Raw genomic sequence first — 20,448 nt, forward strand, 5'->3', positions numbered from 1 at the left:
GCAAGTACCTGGTGGGGTAGACTTCATCTTCCATGTTCTGGTGAGTACAAATGTCTTCAGTAACCTGGTTGTTTCTTCATAACCAAGGTGTTTCTTTGCAAAGATGTTAAGGGTGAAACCTCCCCATGTTGATCAGCTCATATGCGGCCTCAGGTATCGTGTTGTTAAACACTTATGGTGTGGACACGATGGGCCAAATGGCCTGCCTCCACACTGTAGGACTCTATGACTCCAGATGTTGGAGCCTGGAAGATTCTGATTGGCTTCTGAACTTGCTGCCAACAAATTCTGTCATTTTACTGGTGCTTGAATGTGTAATAAACGGAGAAGGATGTAATTGTGCAGGAAAAAAGTCTCCTTCACCTGAACAGATGTTCCTTTCACTTTTACCCATGATTCCAGACTTAGTCTCAATGGAAAGGAAAATTCTGCCTTTGTCCAGTTGCACCAGATTTATTGGGAACACACACATTTGCTTTGATCCCAGTCTGACCCAATTTCTTTCACATTCTGAAGTTCAGATTGTCAATAAGATAATACTTCATTTAAGTAAAACTACGCTCATTGCTCTGCCACAAAATCTTGAAGACACGAGTTATTGGATAATCCTGGGATAGTAGAAATCTCTTTCCAAGTAGGCAGATTTAAACACAGACTGCACAGTCACCAGTTATCCAACTGAACACAAGAGACATTAATGAAGATATTGGAGGCAAATATTCTTCAGTGTCAGTCTTTATTTTGATGTCAAAATTAGTACACTGTCCAATATAGTAATGAATGGGACCATGAACAGAAGCAGCATAAGAGTGGCTCAAGAGAGAGTTAAAACTCAGTTCAAATATACACACATTTTACTGTTATGCATTGTGTACCCTGAAACATCTATCTTACCCATAGAATGACATGTGTTTTTCAGGAACTGTACCTAGAATCAAATTACAGCAACTCCAGATCACCATCTCCACAACATTTTATGACTATCTGATTTTGAAAGTTCCAAGCCCTATTGCCTGTCACTATTAGAATTAATGGATCAGTCAAGCTCAGAAACTATTGTGTTATGATCAACCTCAGCGCTTCAGACTAACGACAGATATACTCTCCTCACCTGACAATCTAACACATACCTTTGCTATCAGGGCCAATGGATGGCTGTCAGGAGCTGTGAGGGACAGGAATCCCAGCTAATTTTCCCATTGTACCTATCACCCAATCGTTATGGTATCTGTAATGTCAATGGAGGCTCCTATCACCCTGACTAAAAATCAGTCAGGAAACTCAAACTAGGAAAGATTAACATGATTAACTCCAGGAACCAGAATCGTAACTCCAGGAACCAGAATCGTATCTGGCATCTTGTTCAAAGCAGTTTTAGTGCTGGTTGATATTATAGCACAGGCTTGATAGAAAACAATGGTCTTTTCTAAACTGCCTTAAAAACGTTCCTCAGCCTTTAAATTTCCAGAATATCCAGAAAATAATTCTGTCACATCTCATTGTGCAAGTGAAGAAGTAGTTTCTGGAGAGACGTAGTTCCTGCAAAATACATGTTCTTCATTTTATGGAGTAACAGACGGGCAAGAATTTTGGTTGGCGTGCTTTGAGGAGAGACCCTGGAGTTGAGCAACCTGCCCTGCTAGGTGGCTCCAGTGTCACCAATGGCCAGGACCATCCCTGAGTGGTTTCATAGGAAACTCTTCATAGACCAAGACATCAGAGCCACCTGAAGAAGTCCAGATCCACAAGATGCAGATTTTGGGTATTGGTTTGCAAGCAGTGAAGAAAATGTAATCTGGCAAGGACATCTGCTATCACACTGACAGTACTGTATTGTGAACAAAAGGTACCCCTTCTCCAGACTTTCCCTGCTCTTCAGTCAGATAATGGAAAGAGCTGGAAAAGTTGAATAACACCTCGATTTACTGACAATTTCAGTATTGCCCCTCATTTCAGTATCCTGTTCACATTCTGCTGAATTATGTGGAATTCATTGCCAATATTCACTTGGCTTTTTGTTGTCTGGCTTGTTACACAACATTGCAAATACAAAAGTGAAAAGTAATAAAGCAAAACAGCAAAGAATGAAACACTTCGACCATGAACCCTTTTCAAGTGTTGGTTTTCCATCACTGATCAGCATCAAAATTTATGATTGAAACTCTCACTCTAATGCTTCACAGGAAAGCGAGAATTAACTGTATTTTCACACAGCTGTACTCAATTCTCCTCGTTGATCCCCCAAAGGCTACTCATCCAGGAAGTGGCGTACTCATCAACAGACCAATGCATCATGAACAAACACCAAGATAGGATTGATTTCAAGTACTAAGCACCAGTATTGCTGAACTTTCAATGAAGGCAATAGCTCATGCATTTCTCAACAGCAAGGTACCACTGCTCTCAGACTATTGGGACCAGAGTTCATCTGTACCTATGATACCCTATTTTAGTCAAGTTGGGCCAGTTAACCAGAGGACTCCATTCCTCACAAGACAAAAACAATAAGTTCACTAATTGCATATTAGTTGGGCCTGTTCACTGGTTCTGTGGAGACTGCAACAACTCTAGCAGTGAAGAGAAAGTGGAGAACTGCACTAAGCCCTGTCAACATTCCAAAGATATTACAATGCAAACCCAGAGATGTCCAGCCAGGATAATAGCTATTGGTGCAGATTGGTGGGCCGCATATGACTTCTGGCCTGTGCATAAATTCCATTACTCTACAGAGTTCAATTTTAACTGGACAAATTTGTTGCCAGGGTAAGATGATCTCAGGACCTGACTCATTGTTGATATGATGGGAAAGCTCATCACTTGCTTAGAGATCCAAACAAACATTCCTGCCCTGCAAGTCACAAAGATACCTAAAACAACTTACCGCATGGAGCATCTCCTGGTCCTTTATGCAGTTCTCAGCAAGCTTGGCATAGTAGAGAAGTCATGACTTAGATTAGGCTAACATTGCACACAGGCCAAGTATATCACTAGGCCATGTTTTGCATATTTGGAGTGGACATCCCCTGTCTTCTGGGTGATGCCATCTTTGGCTGCTGAACACAGATGTTTATATTCCAATCACATGGGAAAATGACAGGCAAGTTCCTGCCTTTGTTTCAATGGTTCTTCTGAATTGTTTTTTGTCACGTTGTCAAATGACTGGAGTGGGGGAAATGGTCTGTAATTCCCACAAAAATATCAAATGTGACATCCTCCAAACTTGTAGCAAATCTTCACAGGTAAATATCCATTAAGTTGAATGGCTAGGTGTATAAGGATTCTACTCCAATAACAGTTAAACATTAAATATACAAGGACTCTGATACTGCACCCTAATAAAGGATGCTTTTTGTAAGGTACACTTTTGGATGAAGCTGCTTCTCAAAGGTAATATTATTGTTGGGCACATAAGCACCATTTAATATTAATCACTCTCAAGTCTTTTTCCACTTGTAAATTAATGTCAGGTTGATTCATTCTGATCTCCCCACTCTTGCCTCTGAGCGAATGTCCCACCCCAAAGACTTCAGTTTTTGATCTCAGCTGACATTTCAGTGCAGTACTTGGGAGTGCTGCACTGCTGGTGTCATCTATCTCTTGATACGTTAAACATAGGCCCAATCTGAGGTTAACATAAAAGATTCTGTGATGCTATGTTGAAGAGGAGCAGGGTATTCTCCCAGGGTCCTAGCCAACACTCATTTTTTATTAATACCTTAAACAGATTATCTGGTCATTATCACACTCCTGTTTGTGGAATCTTGCTGTGGACAAACTGGCTGCTGCTTTTCCTATAGTTCACAAGTACTTCATTGATTGTAAAGCATCCTGAGGTAACGAAAAGCACTATAAAAATGAAAGCTTTATTTATTTTTACACACCTCTAGATGCAAGGCACAGAGATGGACCATTTATTTCCCAGTCAGCCATTTTTCATTATGTGTAACAGAAATGGAAATTCCTTGTAACTGATGAAACTTCCATTTATCTTTCAAGCCCACATTAAAGGTTGACAGGAAGAATAACCATTACAGCCAATTGTGACCAATGGCTAACTGTCCACTGCAGCTCCATATGATTGTTCTCTGTTTTATGTATACATTTAGAAAATGACCTTGCAGTCACAGCATTGGACTTAAATTAAATATCAGGGTGAGGATTTGGTTTGACATTTCATTAGTAATGCACTGGAGATCCAATTGAACTAACTGATAAGGAAGATGTTAACAAATGTTGTGTATGAAGGATCTTCATTCACTGGGAGAGAGGTGGCACTTTCTGCCTGTGCTTAGGGCAGCTCTAACAATGACTTAGTTCATTGATTAGGGGAAGCTCCCTGGTGCAGAAATCCATGCTGGAAATACTCCTGCAATTATTCTTAAAACAAATCAGCTCAGATCCTGCAAGTAAAACCCAGAGATTAAATAAATATCTGGACTCAGAATGAAATGTGTACACCCACCAACAATGCTAGAAAAGGTACAAGACACAGTGATTTTAAACATCATAAGTATAAGACACATGCCTGGTTGTCAAAATTGCACTAGTCAGGCACTGTTTATATATCAGACCTGAACTGTAAACAGAGATTTTATTTTTAGAAAAGGTGCTTTAAGAGAAAGAATTAATTTGTTTATTGCTTTAAAAAATTGTTTTTTTAATTTCAGAACAGCAAGAATTGTAAGCCTGTGTGCACGGAGTCCCTGAATTGGGACACAAACCCACAACCTTCTAAGTCAGAAGTGAGACAGCAGTGGTTGCATTCTGTTCAGTGTAAGAGCTACCCTGGTTCACTTACACAGAGTACATGAAAATTAGATGCACACATAAACTGAACAAAATCCTGATTTTGGGACAGTGATGTTAACAGTTGGCGAGGGGCTCATGTAGATAAGACTGATACCTATAATTCATTTTATAGCAGTATGGGTAAAGAATGGAGAGAATCTCAAATGCTTCCAGTGTAATGTGCCAATCTGATCCTATCTTAATTTTATTAGGCCATACCTTATGCAATGTATTTTTAAAAAAGCCGTTAACCCCTGGATTTCTCACTCTCCCTCCACATCTAGCAATATAATGTCCCTCATCATCAAATAAGCAAAATACCATGGCTCCCTCTGGTAGGGCAGACCCATTAAGAGGGATAAGTGGAAGAGTACTGCAATGTATCGTCATGATATTTTTCATTTTTTTTTCTGTTTCAGAAAATTCCAGACAAAACTGTCAAGTAAATACTTCAGCTGCAACAGCTAAACAAAATCCAAAAATGTACTGAAAGTTGTAAAGAAACTGTATAAATAAATCAGTTTGTACATTTGAACCATTGTTCATACAAATCCAGAAAGATTTAAGGTTGAGAAGGTAATTAATGGTAACTTGAAACCGGGGCACGGAAGATATGTTTGTAGTTGAGGAATTGATTGTTGATCGTCTAGTGACAGATGGTTCAGTCCTGGAACAATCCTCAACTTGTTGTATTTGGAAGCTTCTATTTGCATTGCAGAATGGGAAGTGGTTTTGGTCATATCCGGATCATACTGAACTCTCTCTCATGTTCTCGTCTGCTAAAAAATTTGTGATGCGCTTCATAGTGTCCTTGTGTTGGGGTCCGTGTGTGAAAATGTCCTTCAAACAGTAGTCTTCACTTTGGTCCTTGGCAAAATTGACAAATACCTGAAAAGAAAAGGGAGAAGTTAAACTAATGGAACATGAAAATTCCAGATCCAAGAATTAAAAATATCTGTTTAAACATGTATGTGAATTATTTTATTGAATTTTAATTCTCCCACATTCCCGTAAATGCTACTCCTTGAGCAGTGTCTAACAGCATTGTAAAGATATATTTTCAATGTTCTGTATTTTTGATTTGCACTGGAAATGAAAAAGAATTGATTTAAAAGTCCAGGATAGTTGTTGCTTTGCTACACCTTGTAAAAATGCTCATGGTAAATGCTATTTTCACAGCTATTTGTTCAAGCTGTAGGGAAGGTGTAGTGAGAGATGAGCTGGAGCCTGGGGCTGTGTACAAATGGAGATTTTGTTGGCAACAAGAAACTGATTAACTGGTCACTAGTCGCAGACTAATGATAAGAAAGGCCTTCTGCCTGCCAACAGCAATATGATTAGCAACAAAAACAGAAACTTATGGAAAAACTCAGCAGGTCTGGCAGCATCCGTAAAAAGAAAGCAGAGTTAATGCTTCAGGTTCAGTGACCTTTCTTCATAATCAATGTAGGCTAGAGAAAGTTTGGTATACAGTAAAGCTGGGGTAGGAGGAGTAGTAAAGGACAGGGGAGGATAAGAGCCTAGACAGAGAGAGTAAAAAGGCTGGGCAGACAAGGGAATGGGTAAAGGTCAGAGTGGGAGAATCAACAGCTGCTAATGGGGACCATTAATGGATGACAATGTTTGTGGTAACAGCCCATGTGATGAAAAGGCCTGATGTGTGGGGTTAGGGTAAGGAAGTGGGAGAAGATGCTCAGGCCCTAAAGTTATTGAACTTGATATTGAGTCCTGAAAATTGTAGGGTCCCCAAGTGGAAAACCTAACACTATGGGCAATTTAGCTTGGCCAATTCGCCTAACCTGCACAACTTTGGACTGTGGGAGGAAACCGGAGCACCCAGAAGAAACCCATGCAGACATGGGGAGAAACTCCACACAGACAGTTGCCAGAGGTGGAAATTGAACCCGGGTCCCTGGCACTGTGAGGCAGCAGTGCTAACCACTGAGCCACCGTGCTGCCCACATTTGCTGGAGCACTACAGCAAGCCTCAGACACAGACGTTAGCCAGGGAACACAGTGGTGTTTTGAAATGGCAGGCGACAGCAAGCTCAGGCTCATTTTTGCAGATAGAATATACATCAAACTCCAGTCTAACAAAGCAGTAGCTGCTTTTAGCACAGCAATGTCCACCAAATAGCAAGCACCAAGTGGCCAATTTGGGATACCCACCAGGATATGGAGGAACTGCTAGATCACTAAATGTTAACTTTGCTTTCTCTCCACAGCTGCTGCCTGACCTGAGTTTTTCCAGCAATTTGTTTTGTTTCTGATTTCCAGCATCTGCAGTTCTTTGGCTAGTTTTACTATATGATTAGCTCCCACGCAGCTGACCAACTCGGGGGTGTGAATGTTTGAGGTGAGTCACTGGATCTTTGGAGGAGGAGCAGTTTTTGTTCTTCAGTAGAAAGTATCTCAAGTATGATGATAGCTAGTTCACTTCCCATCATAAATTGCTGTAAGCTGGGACTTCTAGTTAATAATCAAGAGACCGTTATAACCAGACACTGTGCTCCCTTCACTTATAACATCCTCTCTTTGTGTTTGTCTATATTTTTATATAGACAGGAGTTTTAGAAGTGAATTAGATTTTTAACCAGTAGAATTATATGTCAATGGTTCATAATTGTTTACTTGAAGCTAGAATCTATTTATTTGTAATAAATAGTAATTCTTTTTAAGCATAGAAACCTGGTCCATACGGTCTGTCCACCTTATCCTAAAAGACACATAAATTGGGGAATTCTGCCTATATTTTAGGATCTTTAACCTTTGTGAAGATTCTGGGAATAGTGAGGCTTGATTTCCAGTGGGCTATCCCAGTGAAGTGTAATAGTATGGATAATTGTCTGTTACTTCATACAAGGAACCAATATCACTTGCGAGTTTGGAAGATGAATGTCAGCAGAATCTGAAAACATATCTGTTACTCTGAACCCATTGTCCTTAATGTTCCTGATTTGTGGTAATGTAATGCCTTTATTTGCATTATATTTTTATATTTTAAATACAAATTATATTTGTCTTGACTGATATTCAACAAAGATGATTCTCCGACATGACCATATTTCAACATGAGATGGGAAATAATTATAACAATATGTGGCTCACAAAATGGCTAAACACAGATTTTTCAACTCTTCTGCAAATTCAGAAGAGATGGGTAGGTGCAGCAGCTTATTTTCTTTTCCCACAATTATGATACCAAGTGGAATTACCATCTGCCTACACTGGAGTTTGTTGTTAAATTTGTTTTTGTAGTCCTCTGTTTCCACTGTGGCAAGTTAGACTCGAGGAGCAGCTCGGTACACAAGAAAATGCACACTCAAGCTAGTTATGTCCCCATTGTGTTACATTCAATATCTTTACTGGCAGGTTCATTATTGAAGGGACAGTGGGGTAAAAGGTTGTGGAACTGGCCAGGGGAGAGGGCAAAACAAACTTGGAAGATGAAGTGATGGTGGAGGGGAACAGATCGTACCTTTTCAGCAACTGCAACACAACCATTAGCAGTTGGTGCACAGAAATACATCTCAAAATAATTTCCACTGAGCACCCTCATATTCCCAGAATATACATCTACTGCAGTATAACTTGAATTAGTGCAAATGTTAAAATTACCTGATTTAGTTTTGGCAAGAATTTATATAAACATACCAAATTTTAAAAATGTTTGCAATTGAGTTTCAGCTGTTTATGAAGTTGAACTGCTATGTGGACACAGTATTTCTCAGCGTGCGGGCCTTCAGGGCTTGCCTTTACTGGTCTAGTGGCAAACATTAGAACTGGTGGTTTGCCACTCAGCAGGGTCTCAGCCCTGGTTTTGAAGCTACTGTCTACTGAATCACTGGTATATCTGGCAAATTAGCTCTTACTTGATCTAATGTAGTTTGAGACACTGAATAGTCTTCAATCTTCAGTTTTTCTTTGTTGGTCATGAGGGCGCTGAAGATTTTGGCCAGGGAGCAGCACCCTGTTGGTATCTGATATTGCAACATGCTGTGGTGCTTTTCCTTCAACACACAGCCTGGGAACGTGGATACCATGAATTCTTCAACATTAGACAAGTCCAGCGTAGTACAATCCATCCTCAGGATGATGGTGTAACCGTCTCCAAACCTATGGAAAGATTAATCAATTGGACTGCAGAAAATTTCCAAATACAGGTATTGATGGCAACTATTTCAACTTTCATCACAGTTTTGATCCTTGTTCCTTCTAATGCAATGCTTTACAAAAATATTAAGAATATGTCACGTGTGAAAGCAGAACAAAGAGTCCACACTACAGCACGTGCCGGAGGTGACACAAGTTATAGATTTCTGCTCCAAATCCTAGCTCATTGGATCAGGGAGAGGCTACAACATCTGACGAGATGCAAGGATGGGCACTGGGTCCACTACTTTTTGTCATTTATGTTTACATCCAATCATTTATATAAGAGGTAAGCTTTGCAGATGACACCAAAATTGGTGGTGTAGTGGACAGCACAGAAGGTTGCCTCAAGTACAAAGTGATCTTTATTACATGGGCAAATGGGCCAAGGAGTGGCAAATGGAGTTTAGAGAAATCTGAGCTGCTGTATTTTGGTAAGGCAGGACTTATACACTTAATGGTAAGGTCCAAAATTAGAGGGCACAGGTTTAAGGTGAGATGGGAAAGATTTAAAAGGGACCTAAAGAGCAACATTTTTATTCATAGGGTGGTGCATGCATGGAATGAGCTGCTAGAGGTTGTGGTGGAGCCTTGTACAATTACAACATTTAAAAGGCATCTGCATGGATATAGGAATAGGAAGGGTTTAGAGGGATATGGGCCAGATGCTGGTGAATGGGCCCAGACTAATTTAGGATATCTAGTCAGCATGGACGAGTTGGACTGGGAGGGTCTGCTTCTGTGCTGTACAGCTGTATGACCTTACGAAGCTGAGGCATGTGGGATGTAGATATTTCCTAAGCAATCTGTGCAGTGATGTTATTACACACTGATAGAGCAGGTAGAACCGGGGTCACCTGGCTCAGATGTTGGGACACTATCTCTGCACCACAAGAGGCTTATCTTTTTGATTACAGAGGCACCAGGTCAAATAAGCGGAGAAAATTAAATATTGCAGGAAAAAAAACCAAATGGAAAACAAAGTCTGGAAGAAAGCACAAAACGTGATGCCTGGGCAGTCACTTAATACAACTATTAATGAGAACATCAGTTGCATTTACTTACTCACTTTTGTCTTTGAGAAGGAACTTGAGTAAGGTTACCATATAAGGTGATTACTGTAATTATATTTTGGCCGAGCAATGTCCAACAAATAACATGCAACCAGAAGCCAATTTGGATATGGACCAGGGTATGGAGGAACTGCTAGATCTCCAAACTGTACCCTGGAAATGTTTAATATCCACCTGAACAAGGAGATTAGAGTTTTGGTTTAAGGTTTCATCAGCGTCCCCTTGTCAGCACACTGCAGCGTCAGTGTAGAATTGTGTTGGAGTGTGATCTGACATAACAGTCCTCCGTCTCAAGAGCAGAGCACTATCGATTCAGGCAAGTTGATGTTAAGTAGGTCAGACGTAGGGGCCAGCACTATCAACATCATTTGAAAGGTCAATTTATCTTGATCTTTCTGTTCTAAATTGTACAGGAGATGCTGAGTGGCTGGTTGTGAATTACATGGCACTAATCCAATTAAGGAGTCAGATAACGAATGGCAACTTGATGGGCAGTGATGCTGAAACAAACAGTAATTGTGTAACTGTTGCAGTAACTGTGATTCAAATGACTGTGGGTAACATCAGTGATGTTTTAGCATTGCCATGTATTAGTCTAAATAAATACTGACAGCACCCTCAACAGGAGGCAATCGAAGGTTAAAAGAATGTTTGGAGAAATTGTTAGCTTATTTGATGCCTTTTGTGATTTCAATAGACCAATCTAACACAAGAACCTCATATGGCTTCTTCTGATGGATGCATTGCAAAACAACAAAATCACAATTCAATGAGTTAAGAAAAGAATAGATTTGATTTATCCAAAATCCAGGAGACATAATATTAATAAGGCTCCTGATAAGCTATGATGCATGCATGTTTCATTGTATGAGTCCTAGTTTGACTTGAAAGGACAAGGTGAATGAAGTTACCTGCTCTTCAAGTGCTGTACACTGCCAAGGCAACGGAATCGTCCATTCACCATGATGGCCATCCTTGTGCACAGAGCCTCACATTCCTCCATGCTAACAAGAAATAAAAGTATCATTAGATACACACATACTGTTATCCTTTTACTTACACAGAAACCTGCAGATCATGGTTAATCTCTCAACCAAAGCAGACAAACATTAAAAATCTTGTGCTTATAAAGAGCTAACATTTCTGACTGGATTGCACAGTCATGTGGTTAGCTTGGATCAGACTCCAACATTACTTTATCTTCTATCTTTTGTCTGTTCCTTTTCTCTTTTTATCTAAACGTCCAACTTTATTCAAACTTTCTCCGCTGCCTGACTGGACTCACTGCATCCTATCAGGTTTGGTGGCAAGCTGAGGCCCGGGTCTGAATCACCTGTACAATCTCCATCAACAGGGCTTCTTTAACAGTGAAAATGTGACAAGCCACTTCACAGGAGTCTCATCAGGAAATAGTTGTCTTTGAGCCAAAGACAGAGATTAGAAGACTTGACTGAAGATTAGTGTTTAAAGGAAGAGGGATGAGAGAACCTGGAGCCTAGACAGCTGAAGATAGTCATGTCAAGGCATTGGAAGAAGAGGTAGCTCTTAATAGCTTGTAGGACAGGAATAGATTAGAGTCAGGGATAGACAAGGTCATGAATGGACTTCAACATTTTCATAGAAAATTAACAGCATGGGCCATTCTGCCCATCTTGTCTCCACTGGCTGAAAAATCTAGGCTGCCATTCGAATCCCACTTTCTAGCACCTGATCCATAGCCTTACAGTGCTTCACTTGCTGATTCAGATTAATTGAGGATTTCTGCCAAACCGCACAGCAAATTCCAGACATCTGCCAGACTCCATGTGGAAAAAAAAAAGATTTCCTCATATTCCCTCTAATCTTTCTACCAACCACCTTTAATTTGTGCCCCCTAGTAACTACCTTTTCCGCTGTGGAAAACAGGTTTACCCTGCCCACTCCACCCTAGCTCTTCATTAAGTCATCCCTCAGCCTCCTCAGTTCCAAGGAAAACAGTCTGTCCAATATTTCCTCAATCTGCAATTTTAAAGCCCTGACAATATTTTTGTTAATCTCTTCTGTACCTTTTCTAGAGCAATGAGGTCCTTCTTGTAATGCGGTGATCAGAACTGAATACTAAACGTTTCCTGTGGCCTAACTAGAGTCTTACATAATTCCAGCATTACATCTCTGCTCTTGTATTCAATTCTACAGGTTGCTGCCTGACCTGCTGGAAAAACACAGCAGGTCAGGCAGCAACCAAGGAGCAGGAGAGTCGACGTTTTGGGCATAGGCCCTTCATCAATTCAATACCACACCCAATGAAGGAAGGCACCTCAATGCCTTCATTGGCACCTTAACGACCAGTCCTGCCATCTTCAAGGAGCTGTGAACATATACCTCAAGGTCTCTCACTTCCTCTATTCCTCTCAGTAACCTCCCTCGCCCTCCTTTACCGTATATTTATATGATGCTTTTATTGATTTCTCCAAATGCATAACCTCTCACATTGCATGTAATGAATTCCATTTACCACTTTTCCACCACTCAACCAATCCACTGATATCCTGCAGTCAAAGCCATAGTCATTCCTGTCATCTACTGGTAAACTCTGGGGTTGTGTCTCATCTGCAAATTTCCCAGTCCTGTCTCCCACATTTAAGTCTTAAATACAACAAACAGCAAGGGAGTCAAAAAACTGAGGGCTGGAAAGCCCTCATCACCGGAAACCAGTTGCCATTTTTAAAAACATCTGAAAACCATGACTTTTTCTTCCGTTCAATGAGCTGATTTTGGATCCAACTTAGCATGTTCCCATGTCCCATGGGTTTTATTTTTTCTTAACAGTCTGTCATGTGGGACCTTATCAAATTCCTCATTAAAATCCATGTAGACAACATCCAGCGCCCTCAATGTTCCTTGCAACTTCCTCAACAAACTAAAGGAAGAAATCACATTCCCTAAACAAAACCATGTAGACTATTCCGGATTAATCTGTCACTTTGTCATTTATCTAAATGATTTGCATGTGAACATAGGAGGTATAGATAGTAAGTTTGCAAACAACACCAAAATTGGAGGTGCAGTGGACAGTGAAGAAGATTACTTCAGAGTACAATGGGATCTTGATCCGATGGGCCAATGGGCTGAGGAGTGGCAGATGGAGTTTAATTTAGATAAATACAAGGGTCTGCATTTTGGAAAAGCAAATCAGAGCAGGACTTACACACTTAATGCTAAGATCCTGGGGAGTGTTCCTGAACAAAAAGAGACCTTGGAGTGCAGGTTCATAGTTCCTTGAAAGTAGATAGGATAGAGAAGGCATTTGGTATGATTTCCTTTATTGGTCAGAGTATTGATTACAGGAGGTGGGAGGTCATGTTGCAGCTGTACAGGATGTTGGTTGGGCCACTTTTGGAATATTGCGTGCAATTCTGGTCTCCTTCCTATCAGAAGGATGTCGTGAAACTTGAAAGGATTCAGAAAAGATTTACAAGGATGTTGCCAGGGTTGGAGGATTTGAGCTATAGGGAGAGGCTGAATAGGCTGGGGCTGTTTTCCCTCGAGCATTGGAGGCTGAGGGGTGACCTTATAGAGGTTTATAAAATCATGAGGGGGCATGGACAGAGTAAATAGACAAGATCTTTTCCCTGAGGTGGGGGAATCCAGAACTAGAGGGCATAGGTTTAGGGTGAGAGGGCAAAGATATAAAAGAGAACTAAGGGGCAACCTTTTCACGCAGAGGATAGTGCGTGTGTGGAATGAGCTGCCAGAGGAAGTGGTGGAGGCTGGTACAATTACAGCATTTAAAAGGCATCTGGATGGGTATATGAATAGGAAGGGTTTAGAGGGATATGGGTCAAGTGCTGGGTCAAGTACATTAGTTTAGGGTATCTGGTCAGCATGGACGAGGTGGACCGAATGGTCTGTTTCCATGCTGTACATCTCTTCAAGTTAATTGTCTCCGTCTATGTTGGTTGCAAGAAATTGCTGACCGCCAAGTTCTCTTTTTATTGGCTTAGTTCTCCTATCCTTTTTGAATATAGTACTTTATTTATAGACCTCCAATCCTCTGGTACCAAATGTATCTTGAACATGATCCTCTGAACTTTCATTATTTCCTCCTTTAACAGCATGGGATACAATTCATCCAGTCCTGGTGATTTATTCATCTTCAAGGAGGTCAGTTTCACCAGCACTGACCTCTTATTATACTTATTTCGCACTCCTCCTCTCTAACTAGAATGTGTCCATTAGTTGTCTTTGTGAAGATCGAGACAAAATACTCATTTGGTAACCTGCTGACATCTTCTGCAGCCATGCACAAATTGCCATGTACATGTAAAATAGGCTCAAACCACACCGCAGTCATGTCCTTTATCTTTAATTGGAGACATTGGGAAGCTAGCAATCAACTAGCATTGACAGGGGTAGGACAAGAGTCAGATACTTTTGGAAGATTATTAAGGGGGGAGGATGAGACGCCAGTCAGGAGATCACTACATTAGTTGAAATAGAAGCATAGATGAGGGTTTCAGCAGCAGAGAGGCTGACATGGGACATGTTACAAATGCATGTCAGCAACTTCTGTGACAGATAGGATGTAACGGCAGAGACTCGGCTCAGAGTCAAACAGGACATTAAACTTATGAACAGTTGACTTCACCCTGAAACAATATCTGAAGGGAGACAGTTTTGAAAAGGAAGATGTCTTGTACCTGAGGAGAGAAAACTATAGCCAAAATCAGCAAGAATAGGGGTCATTCTTGGAAGACACGTTGGATGCAGCAGGAGTGGTTTCAATGTAATGTGAGCTCGGAGGAGTGTGAGGACATAAGAATGAAGGTATAGATTCAGGACTCAGACAATGGGAAGTCAAAGGGAAGGATTGTTGGGCAAGGTGAAAAAGTCAAATGAGGTACTGACCACACAACCTTCAATTTGATTTTCCTAATGGAATATGTTGCTATTTACTGGAAACCAAGCAAGAACACCTGCCTTCAAGAGCTGCCAACTCACTGCATGGCCAGAAATGCTGTAGTCCCAGCAGTGTCATCTGGGAGTGGTGACAACTGCTGGGACCATACAGGCAATTGCACCAAGGGACAAATCCAAAATCTTAGCAAAGGGGTTGGGAAACTGCGTTCAAGGGTTTGAGGCACACATTATAGTTGGGGGTGAGGGGAGAAGGTGGTTAACTAACCTGGTGGAATGGGTTTGAGAGTGCCCAATCACCCTTGCCTGGCACCAGTTTGCAAACTTAAACCTGCCAGATTACCTACATGGCATGGGCACTACTCTCTCTCCCCCCCCCCCGCCCCCCAACACATAGCAGTGTGAGCAGGATAAAACCCTCAACTGACAGCCACTTGAGAGACTCAGTGGATCCCAGGGGCTTCTCAACTTGTTCCTTGTCCCCTTAACCTCCATCAAAGTTCAGACAGGTTGGGGTGGGCCAGGCAGTTGCTGGAATTTCCTGCTGCAGGGGGTGTAAATCCAGCCCTGTGAACCTGCAGTCAAAACATTTCTAGTCTCCAACATTAACACATCACTTTCATAAGAATAAAACTGGCCAAAAGAAAGGAGTAAGGAGAGCCAGATATTAGGAGGCTCACATATTGACACACCTAAATAAATGCATTAATAATTGTAAATACCTAATTTCTAGACACAACAATTTTAATCTAAATCATTAAGTCACTGCAATTGGCCAGCTGAAACTAAACACACCACTAACAGGCTGTGAACACATTTCCCAAAGAATTTATCTCTAATGAAGCAGCAGTTAATGGCCACTAACCTGTGTGAGGTGAGTACCACTGATCTCCCTTCTCTGATCACACTCAGGATGCAATTCCAGAGGAACCGCCTGGCCTTGGGATCCATTCCTGTCGTAGGTTCATCCTGCCATTAAAAAAGAATAACTACAGCTCTGTGGTGGCAATAAAATGTTATAAGCTTTGCTCTACCTTTCCTTGATGTTTGTTACTCTTGCCGGAACTAGCTCTAGAGACACATAAGGACAGTATATAGTCAACTATCCTATAGCTTGAGAAACAGGATAGCAACAGTTGGTAGACTATTCAGCCCTGTGAAAAGCACAAGACAAGCCTGCTCCTCTCAGGCAAACCGTGGATGATTTTCTTTTCCCTCCTCAAAGAAATTTAGATCATGCTAGATGACAATCTGCCTTAAATCAGTAAATGCTGAAGGGAACAAAGATTGATCCATGAATATGCCTGGATTTATATGGTCCCCCCGAATCACCCTGTACCTGTACCCCAACTGTACCACAATATGAAACTCATCATCAACAATGTTTGTAATCCTGTTTCATTAAAACTTTCTGAACCCTTAGCAGCTTTCTTGTTCTAGTCAGAAACTGTTCAGGAATTCCATGGAGTTTCTCCCACTCTGCTGCAGATGTGAGCAGAAATTGGAGTAAGACTATCTCCAAGAAAAATCCCATTATTGCCTTTGTTAATCATAGATAGCACTTTCTCACTAACCAGAAAGATGACTGGTGGGCATCCAATCAGTGCGATGGCAGTCGACAATTTCCGTTTGTTTCCACCGCTATACGTCCCAGAAGGTCTGTCTGCATAGCGTGAGAGTCCTAGTTTCTTCACAGCCCATTCAGTGACCTACCAAAAAGAATCCTAGATCTTAGTGTAAACTGCAGACAAACCTCTCAATCCATCAATATAAATAAGCACTCCAACCAGCAAAGAAGACACTGTTGAACCCCAGCTCAAGGAACTGAGACCACATTGTAGGGTGTCCCAGGCAAAGGCCCCAGGTATTACAGTGTAGGATGTCCCAGGCGAAGGCCCCAGTCCCATAGTGTAGGGTGTCCCAGGCAAAGACCCCAGTCCCACAGTGCAGGGTGTCCCAGGCAAAGACTCTAATCCCATAGTGCAGGGTGTCCCAGGCAAAGTTCCCAGTCCCATCGTGTAGGCTGTCCCAGTTGAAGGCCCCAGTTCCATCGTGTAGGGCGTCCCAGGCGAAGGCTCCAGTCCCATTGTGTAGGGCGTCCCAGGTGAAGGCCCCAGTCCCATTGTGTAGGGTGTCCCAGGTGAAGGCCCCAGTCCCATTGTGTAGGGTGTCCCAGGTGAAGGCCCCAGTCCCATTGTGTAGGGTGTCCCAGGCGAAGACCCCAGGTCCCATTGTGTAGGGTGTCCCAGGCGAAGGCTCCAGTCCCATTGTGTATGGCGTCCCAGGCGAAGGCCCCAGTCCCATTGTGTAGGGCATCCCAGGCGAAGGCCCCAGTCCCATTGTGTAGGGCATCCCAGGCGAAGGCCCCAGTCCCATTGTGTAGGGCCTCCCAGGCGAAGGCCCCAGTCCCATTGTGTAGGGCGTCCCAGGTGAAGGCCCCAGTCCCATTGTGTAGGGCGTCCCAGGCAAAAGCCCCAGTCCCATTGTGTAGGGCGTCCCAGGCGAAGGCCCCAGTCCCATTGTGTAGGGCCTCCCAGACGAAGGCCCCAGTCCCATTGTGTAGGGCCTCCCAGACCAAGGCCCCAGTCCCATTGTGTAGGGCGTCACAGGCGAAGGCCCCAGTCCCATTGTGTAGAGCCTCCCAGACGAAGGCCCCAGTCCCATTGTGTAGGGCGTCCCAGACGAAGGCCCCAGTCCCATAATCCAGGGTGCCCTATACTATAAGACATGGCCAAGATTGAAAGGAACAAGATGCAGAAGACAAAATAACTTTGAAAATTCAGTGGGTAAATCATCTCAAGCTAGTATTTCAATAGTCTTCAGATTAGTTAAGGATGAAAAGGATGAGGGAGATAAAAAGATGTGATAGTGTTTAGGGTTGGGAGGGATGATTTAATTTAGGGGGTTGTAATAATTTGAATTTCAATACAGTGAGGATTTAGGGATGTGGGAAGAGTGTGTGTGCGCGTGCGCATCATGAACATTGGATCTTAGGAGGTAGAAAAATATGTTGACAGGCCATAACCTTGTGTATTTGCTAAAAGAACAAAGCAATAAAAGTAAACAAAGAGAAAAAGAAAATACCTTTCTGCAGATTCCTCTTGCCTAGATATGTACTTAGGATGTTAAACAGCAATATTATTTAAGGACTAGGGGCTGTGTACAGGATGTTTACTCCTTGGTTGGCTTCAGTTATTCTTTGCCCTGCAGTACAAGACGATACCAAGATTTCATTTCATACTTTGTAAAATTAAACATACCTTAGCAACCTCGTGCTCAGGAATGCCACGTAGTCGTGAGTAGAATTCAACATGTTCCCGCCCTGTCAGCAGTTTGTTGATGGCATCAAACTGAGGGCAGTATCCCATGTTCTGATGCACGTCCTGGATGTTAGACAGAATGCTAGGGGAGGTAATATACTTAGTTGTTAAAACAAATTATTAAAAAATTGTAACCCACATCCTAATTTTAGGCAATTGCATTGTCTTTCCTTCCCATCACTTTAAGGGTGAGCGAACACAGCCACTCTGGAGGTGAGAATATTCTGTGCAGCTCTGGTCATTGGATTATACTCCTCCCTTTGCAAGAGGACCATGGTGTTAATTCTGGGTATTGGGAATCTAAATAAGGGTGCAAGGCTCAGGAAGCTGGACTTGCTTCTCTTGCTAAAGAGGCAGCCTCTTAGGCAATCAAACTAAAATTTACAGCAGATAGAGGTCAAGATGGAATGGAATTGCAAAATGACCAATTAGCCTGAATAAAGAAAGCCAGGAGGAATCTTCTCACCTGAAGTGCAACATGTTACTCAGGGGGTTACCACTCAAGCAAAACACTATAAAGGAAATCAGGTTTTGCAGGTGCTAATCTTCTGATCAGTATTGGAGCCCCTTTCTAGAGCACACTTTCATTTGTTTGGCCGAACTGGTCCTCACCCTTAACAATTTCTCCTTTGAATCCTCCCACTTCCTCCAGACAAAAGGGGTAGCCATGGGCACATGTATGGGCCCCAGCTACACCTGTCTCTTTGTTGGCTACGTAGAGCAGTTGATCTTCCGTAATTACACCGGCACCACTCCCCACCTCTTCCTCCGCTACATTGATGACTGCATTGGCGCCACCTCGTGCAGCCGCGAGGAGGTTGAGCAATTCATCAACTTCACCAACACATTCCACCCTGACCTTAAATTTACCTGGACCATCTCTGACACCTCCCTCCCCTTCCTGGACCTCTCCATCTCCATTAATGACGACCGACTTGACACTGACATTTTTTACAAACCCACCGACTCCCACAGCTACCTGGATTACACCTCTTCCCACCCTATCTCTTGCAAAAATGCCATCCCATATTCCCAATTCCTCCGCCTCCGCCGGATCTGCTCCCAGGAGGACCAGTTCCAACACAGAACACACCAGATGGCCTCCTTCTTTAGAGACCGCAATTTCCCTTCCCACGTGGTTAAAGATGCCCTCCAACGCATCTTGTCCACCGCCCTCAGACCCCACCCCTCCAACTGTAACAAGGACAGAACGCCCCTGGTGCTCACCTTCCACCCTACCAACCTTCGCATAAACCAAATCATCCGCCGACATTTCCGCCAAACAGACCCCACCACCAGGGATATATTTCCCTCCCCACTCCTTTCTGCCTTCCGCAAAGACCGTTCCCTCCATGACTACCTGGTCAGGTCCACGCCCCCCTACAACCCACCCTCCCATCCTGGCACTTTCCCCTGCCACCGCAGGAACTGTAAAACCTGCGCCCACACCTCCTCCCTCACCTCCATCCAAGGCTCTAAAGGAGCCTTCCACATCCACCAAAGTTTTACTTGCACATCCACCAATATCATTTATTGTATCCGTTGCTCCTGATGCGGTCTCCTCTACATTGGGGAGACTGGGCGCCTCCTAGCAGAGCGCTTTAGGGAACATCTTCGAGACACCCGCACCAATCAACCACACCGCCCTGTGGCCCAACATTTCAACTCCCCCTCCCATTCTGCCGAGGACATGGAGGTCCTGGGCCTCCTTCACCGCTGCTCCCTCACCACCAGACGCCTGGAGGAAGAACACCTCATCTTCCACCTCGGAACACATCAACCCCAGGGCATCAATGTGGACTTCAACAGTTTCCTCATTTCCCTTTCCCCCACCTCACCCTAGTTCTAAACTTCCAGCTCAGCACTGTCCCCATGACTTGTCTGGACTTGTCCTACCTGCCTATCTCCTTTTCCACCTATCCGCTCCACCCTCTCCTCCCTGACCTATCACCTTCATCCCCTTCCCCACTCACCCATTGTACTCTATGCTACTTTCTCCCCACCCTCACCCTCCTCTAGCTTATCTCTCCACGCTTCAGGCTCACTGCCTTTATTCGAAGGCAATTTCGAAGCTCCTTGGATGCTGCCTGAACTGCTGTGCTCTTCCAGCACCATTAATCCAGATAAATTTCCCATTTAATTCCTCTGGCTAATCTTCCAATGGAGGAATGTGCAAAATATCTTCAGCAGAGGGCAGACAGCATCTGTTCAGAAGTCAC

The 20,448-nt window shown here is 42.9% G+C and overlaps 1 protein-coding gene across 2 annotated transcripts in view; it reads right to left on the reverse strand.

Annotated features, from left to right (window-relative positions):
- Nucleotides 1–719: 719 nt before the first annotated feature.
- The window catches only part of LOC122565247 (phospholipid-transporting ATPase ABCA1-like), a 181,281-nt gene continuing 161,552 nt past the window's right edge, over nt 720–20,448 (reverse strand). For both annotated transcript variants that reach the window (XM_043721019.2, XM_043721016.2), the window contains 6 exons: nt 18,170–18,311; nt 16,484–16,618; nt 15,775–15,878; nt 10,925–11,017; nt 8,661–8,904; nt 720–5,676 (listed from right to left, as the gene is read on the reverse strand). In XM_043721019.2, the coding sequence (XP_043576954.2) occupies nt 5,536–5,676; nt 8,661–8,904; nt 10,925–11,017; nt 15,775–15,878; nt 16,484–16,618; nt 18,170–18,311 (859 nt within the window). In that variant the 3' untranslated portion in view covers nt 720–5,535. The remainder of the gene's footprint in view (nt 5,677–8,660; nt 8,905–10,924; nt 11,018–15,774; nt 15,879–16,483; nt 16,619–18,169; nt 18,312–20,448) is intronic.

The sequence above is a fragment of the Chiloscyllium plagiosum genome, unplaced genomic scaffold (genome assembly GCF_037043375.1).
Source record: "Chiloscyllium plagiosum isolate Xiang-an unplaced genomic scaffold, Cpla_swu_hap1 HiC_scaffold_28, whole genome shotgun sequence".
Classification (NCBI taxonomy): domain Eukaryota; kingdom Metazoa; phylum Chordata; class Chondrichthyes; order Orectolobiformes; family Hemiscylliidae; genus Chiloscyllium; species Chiloscyllium plagiosum.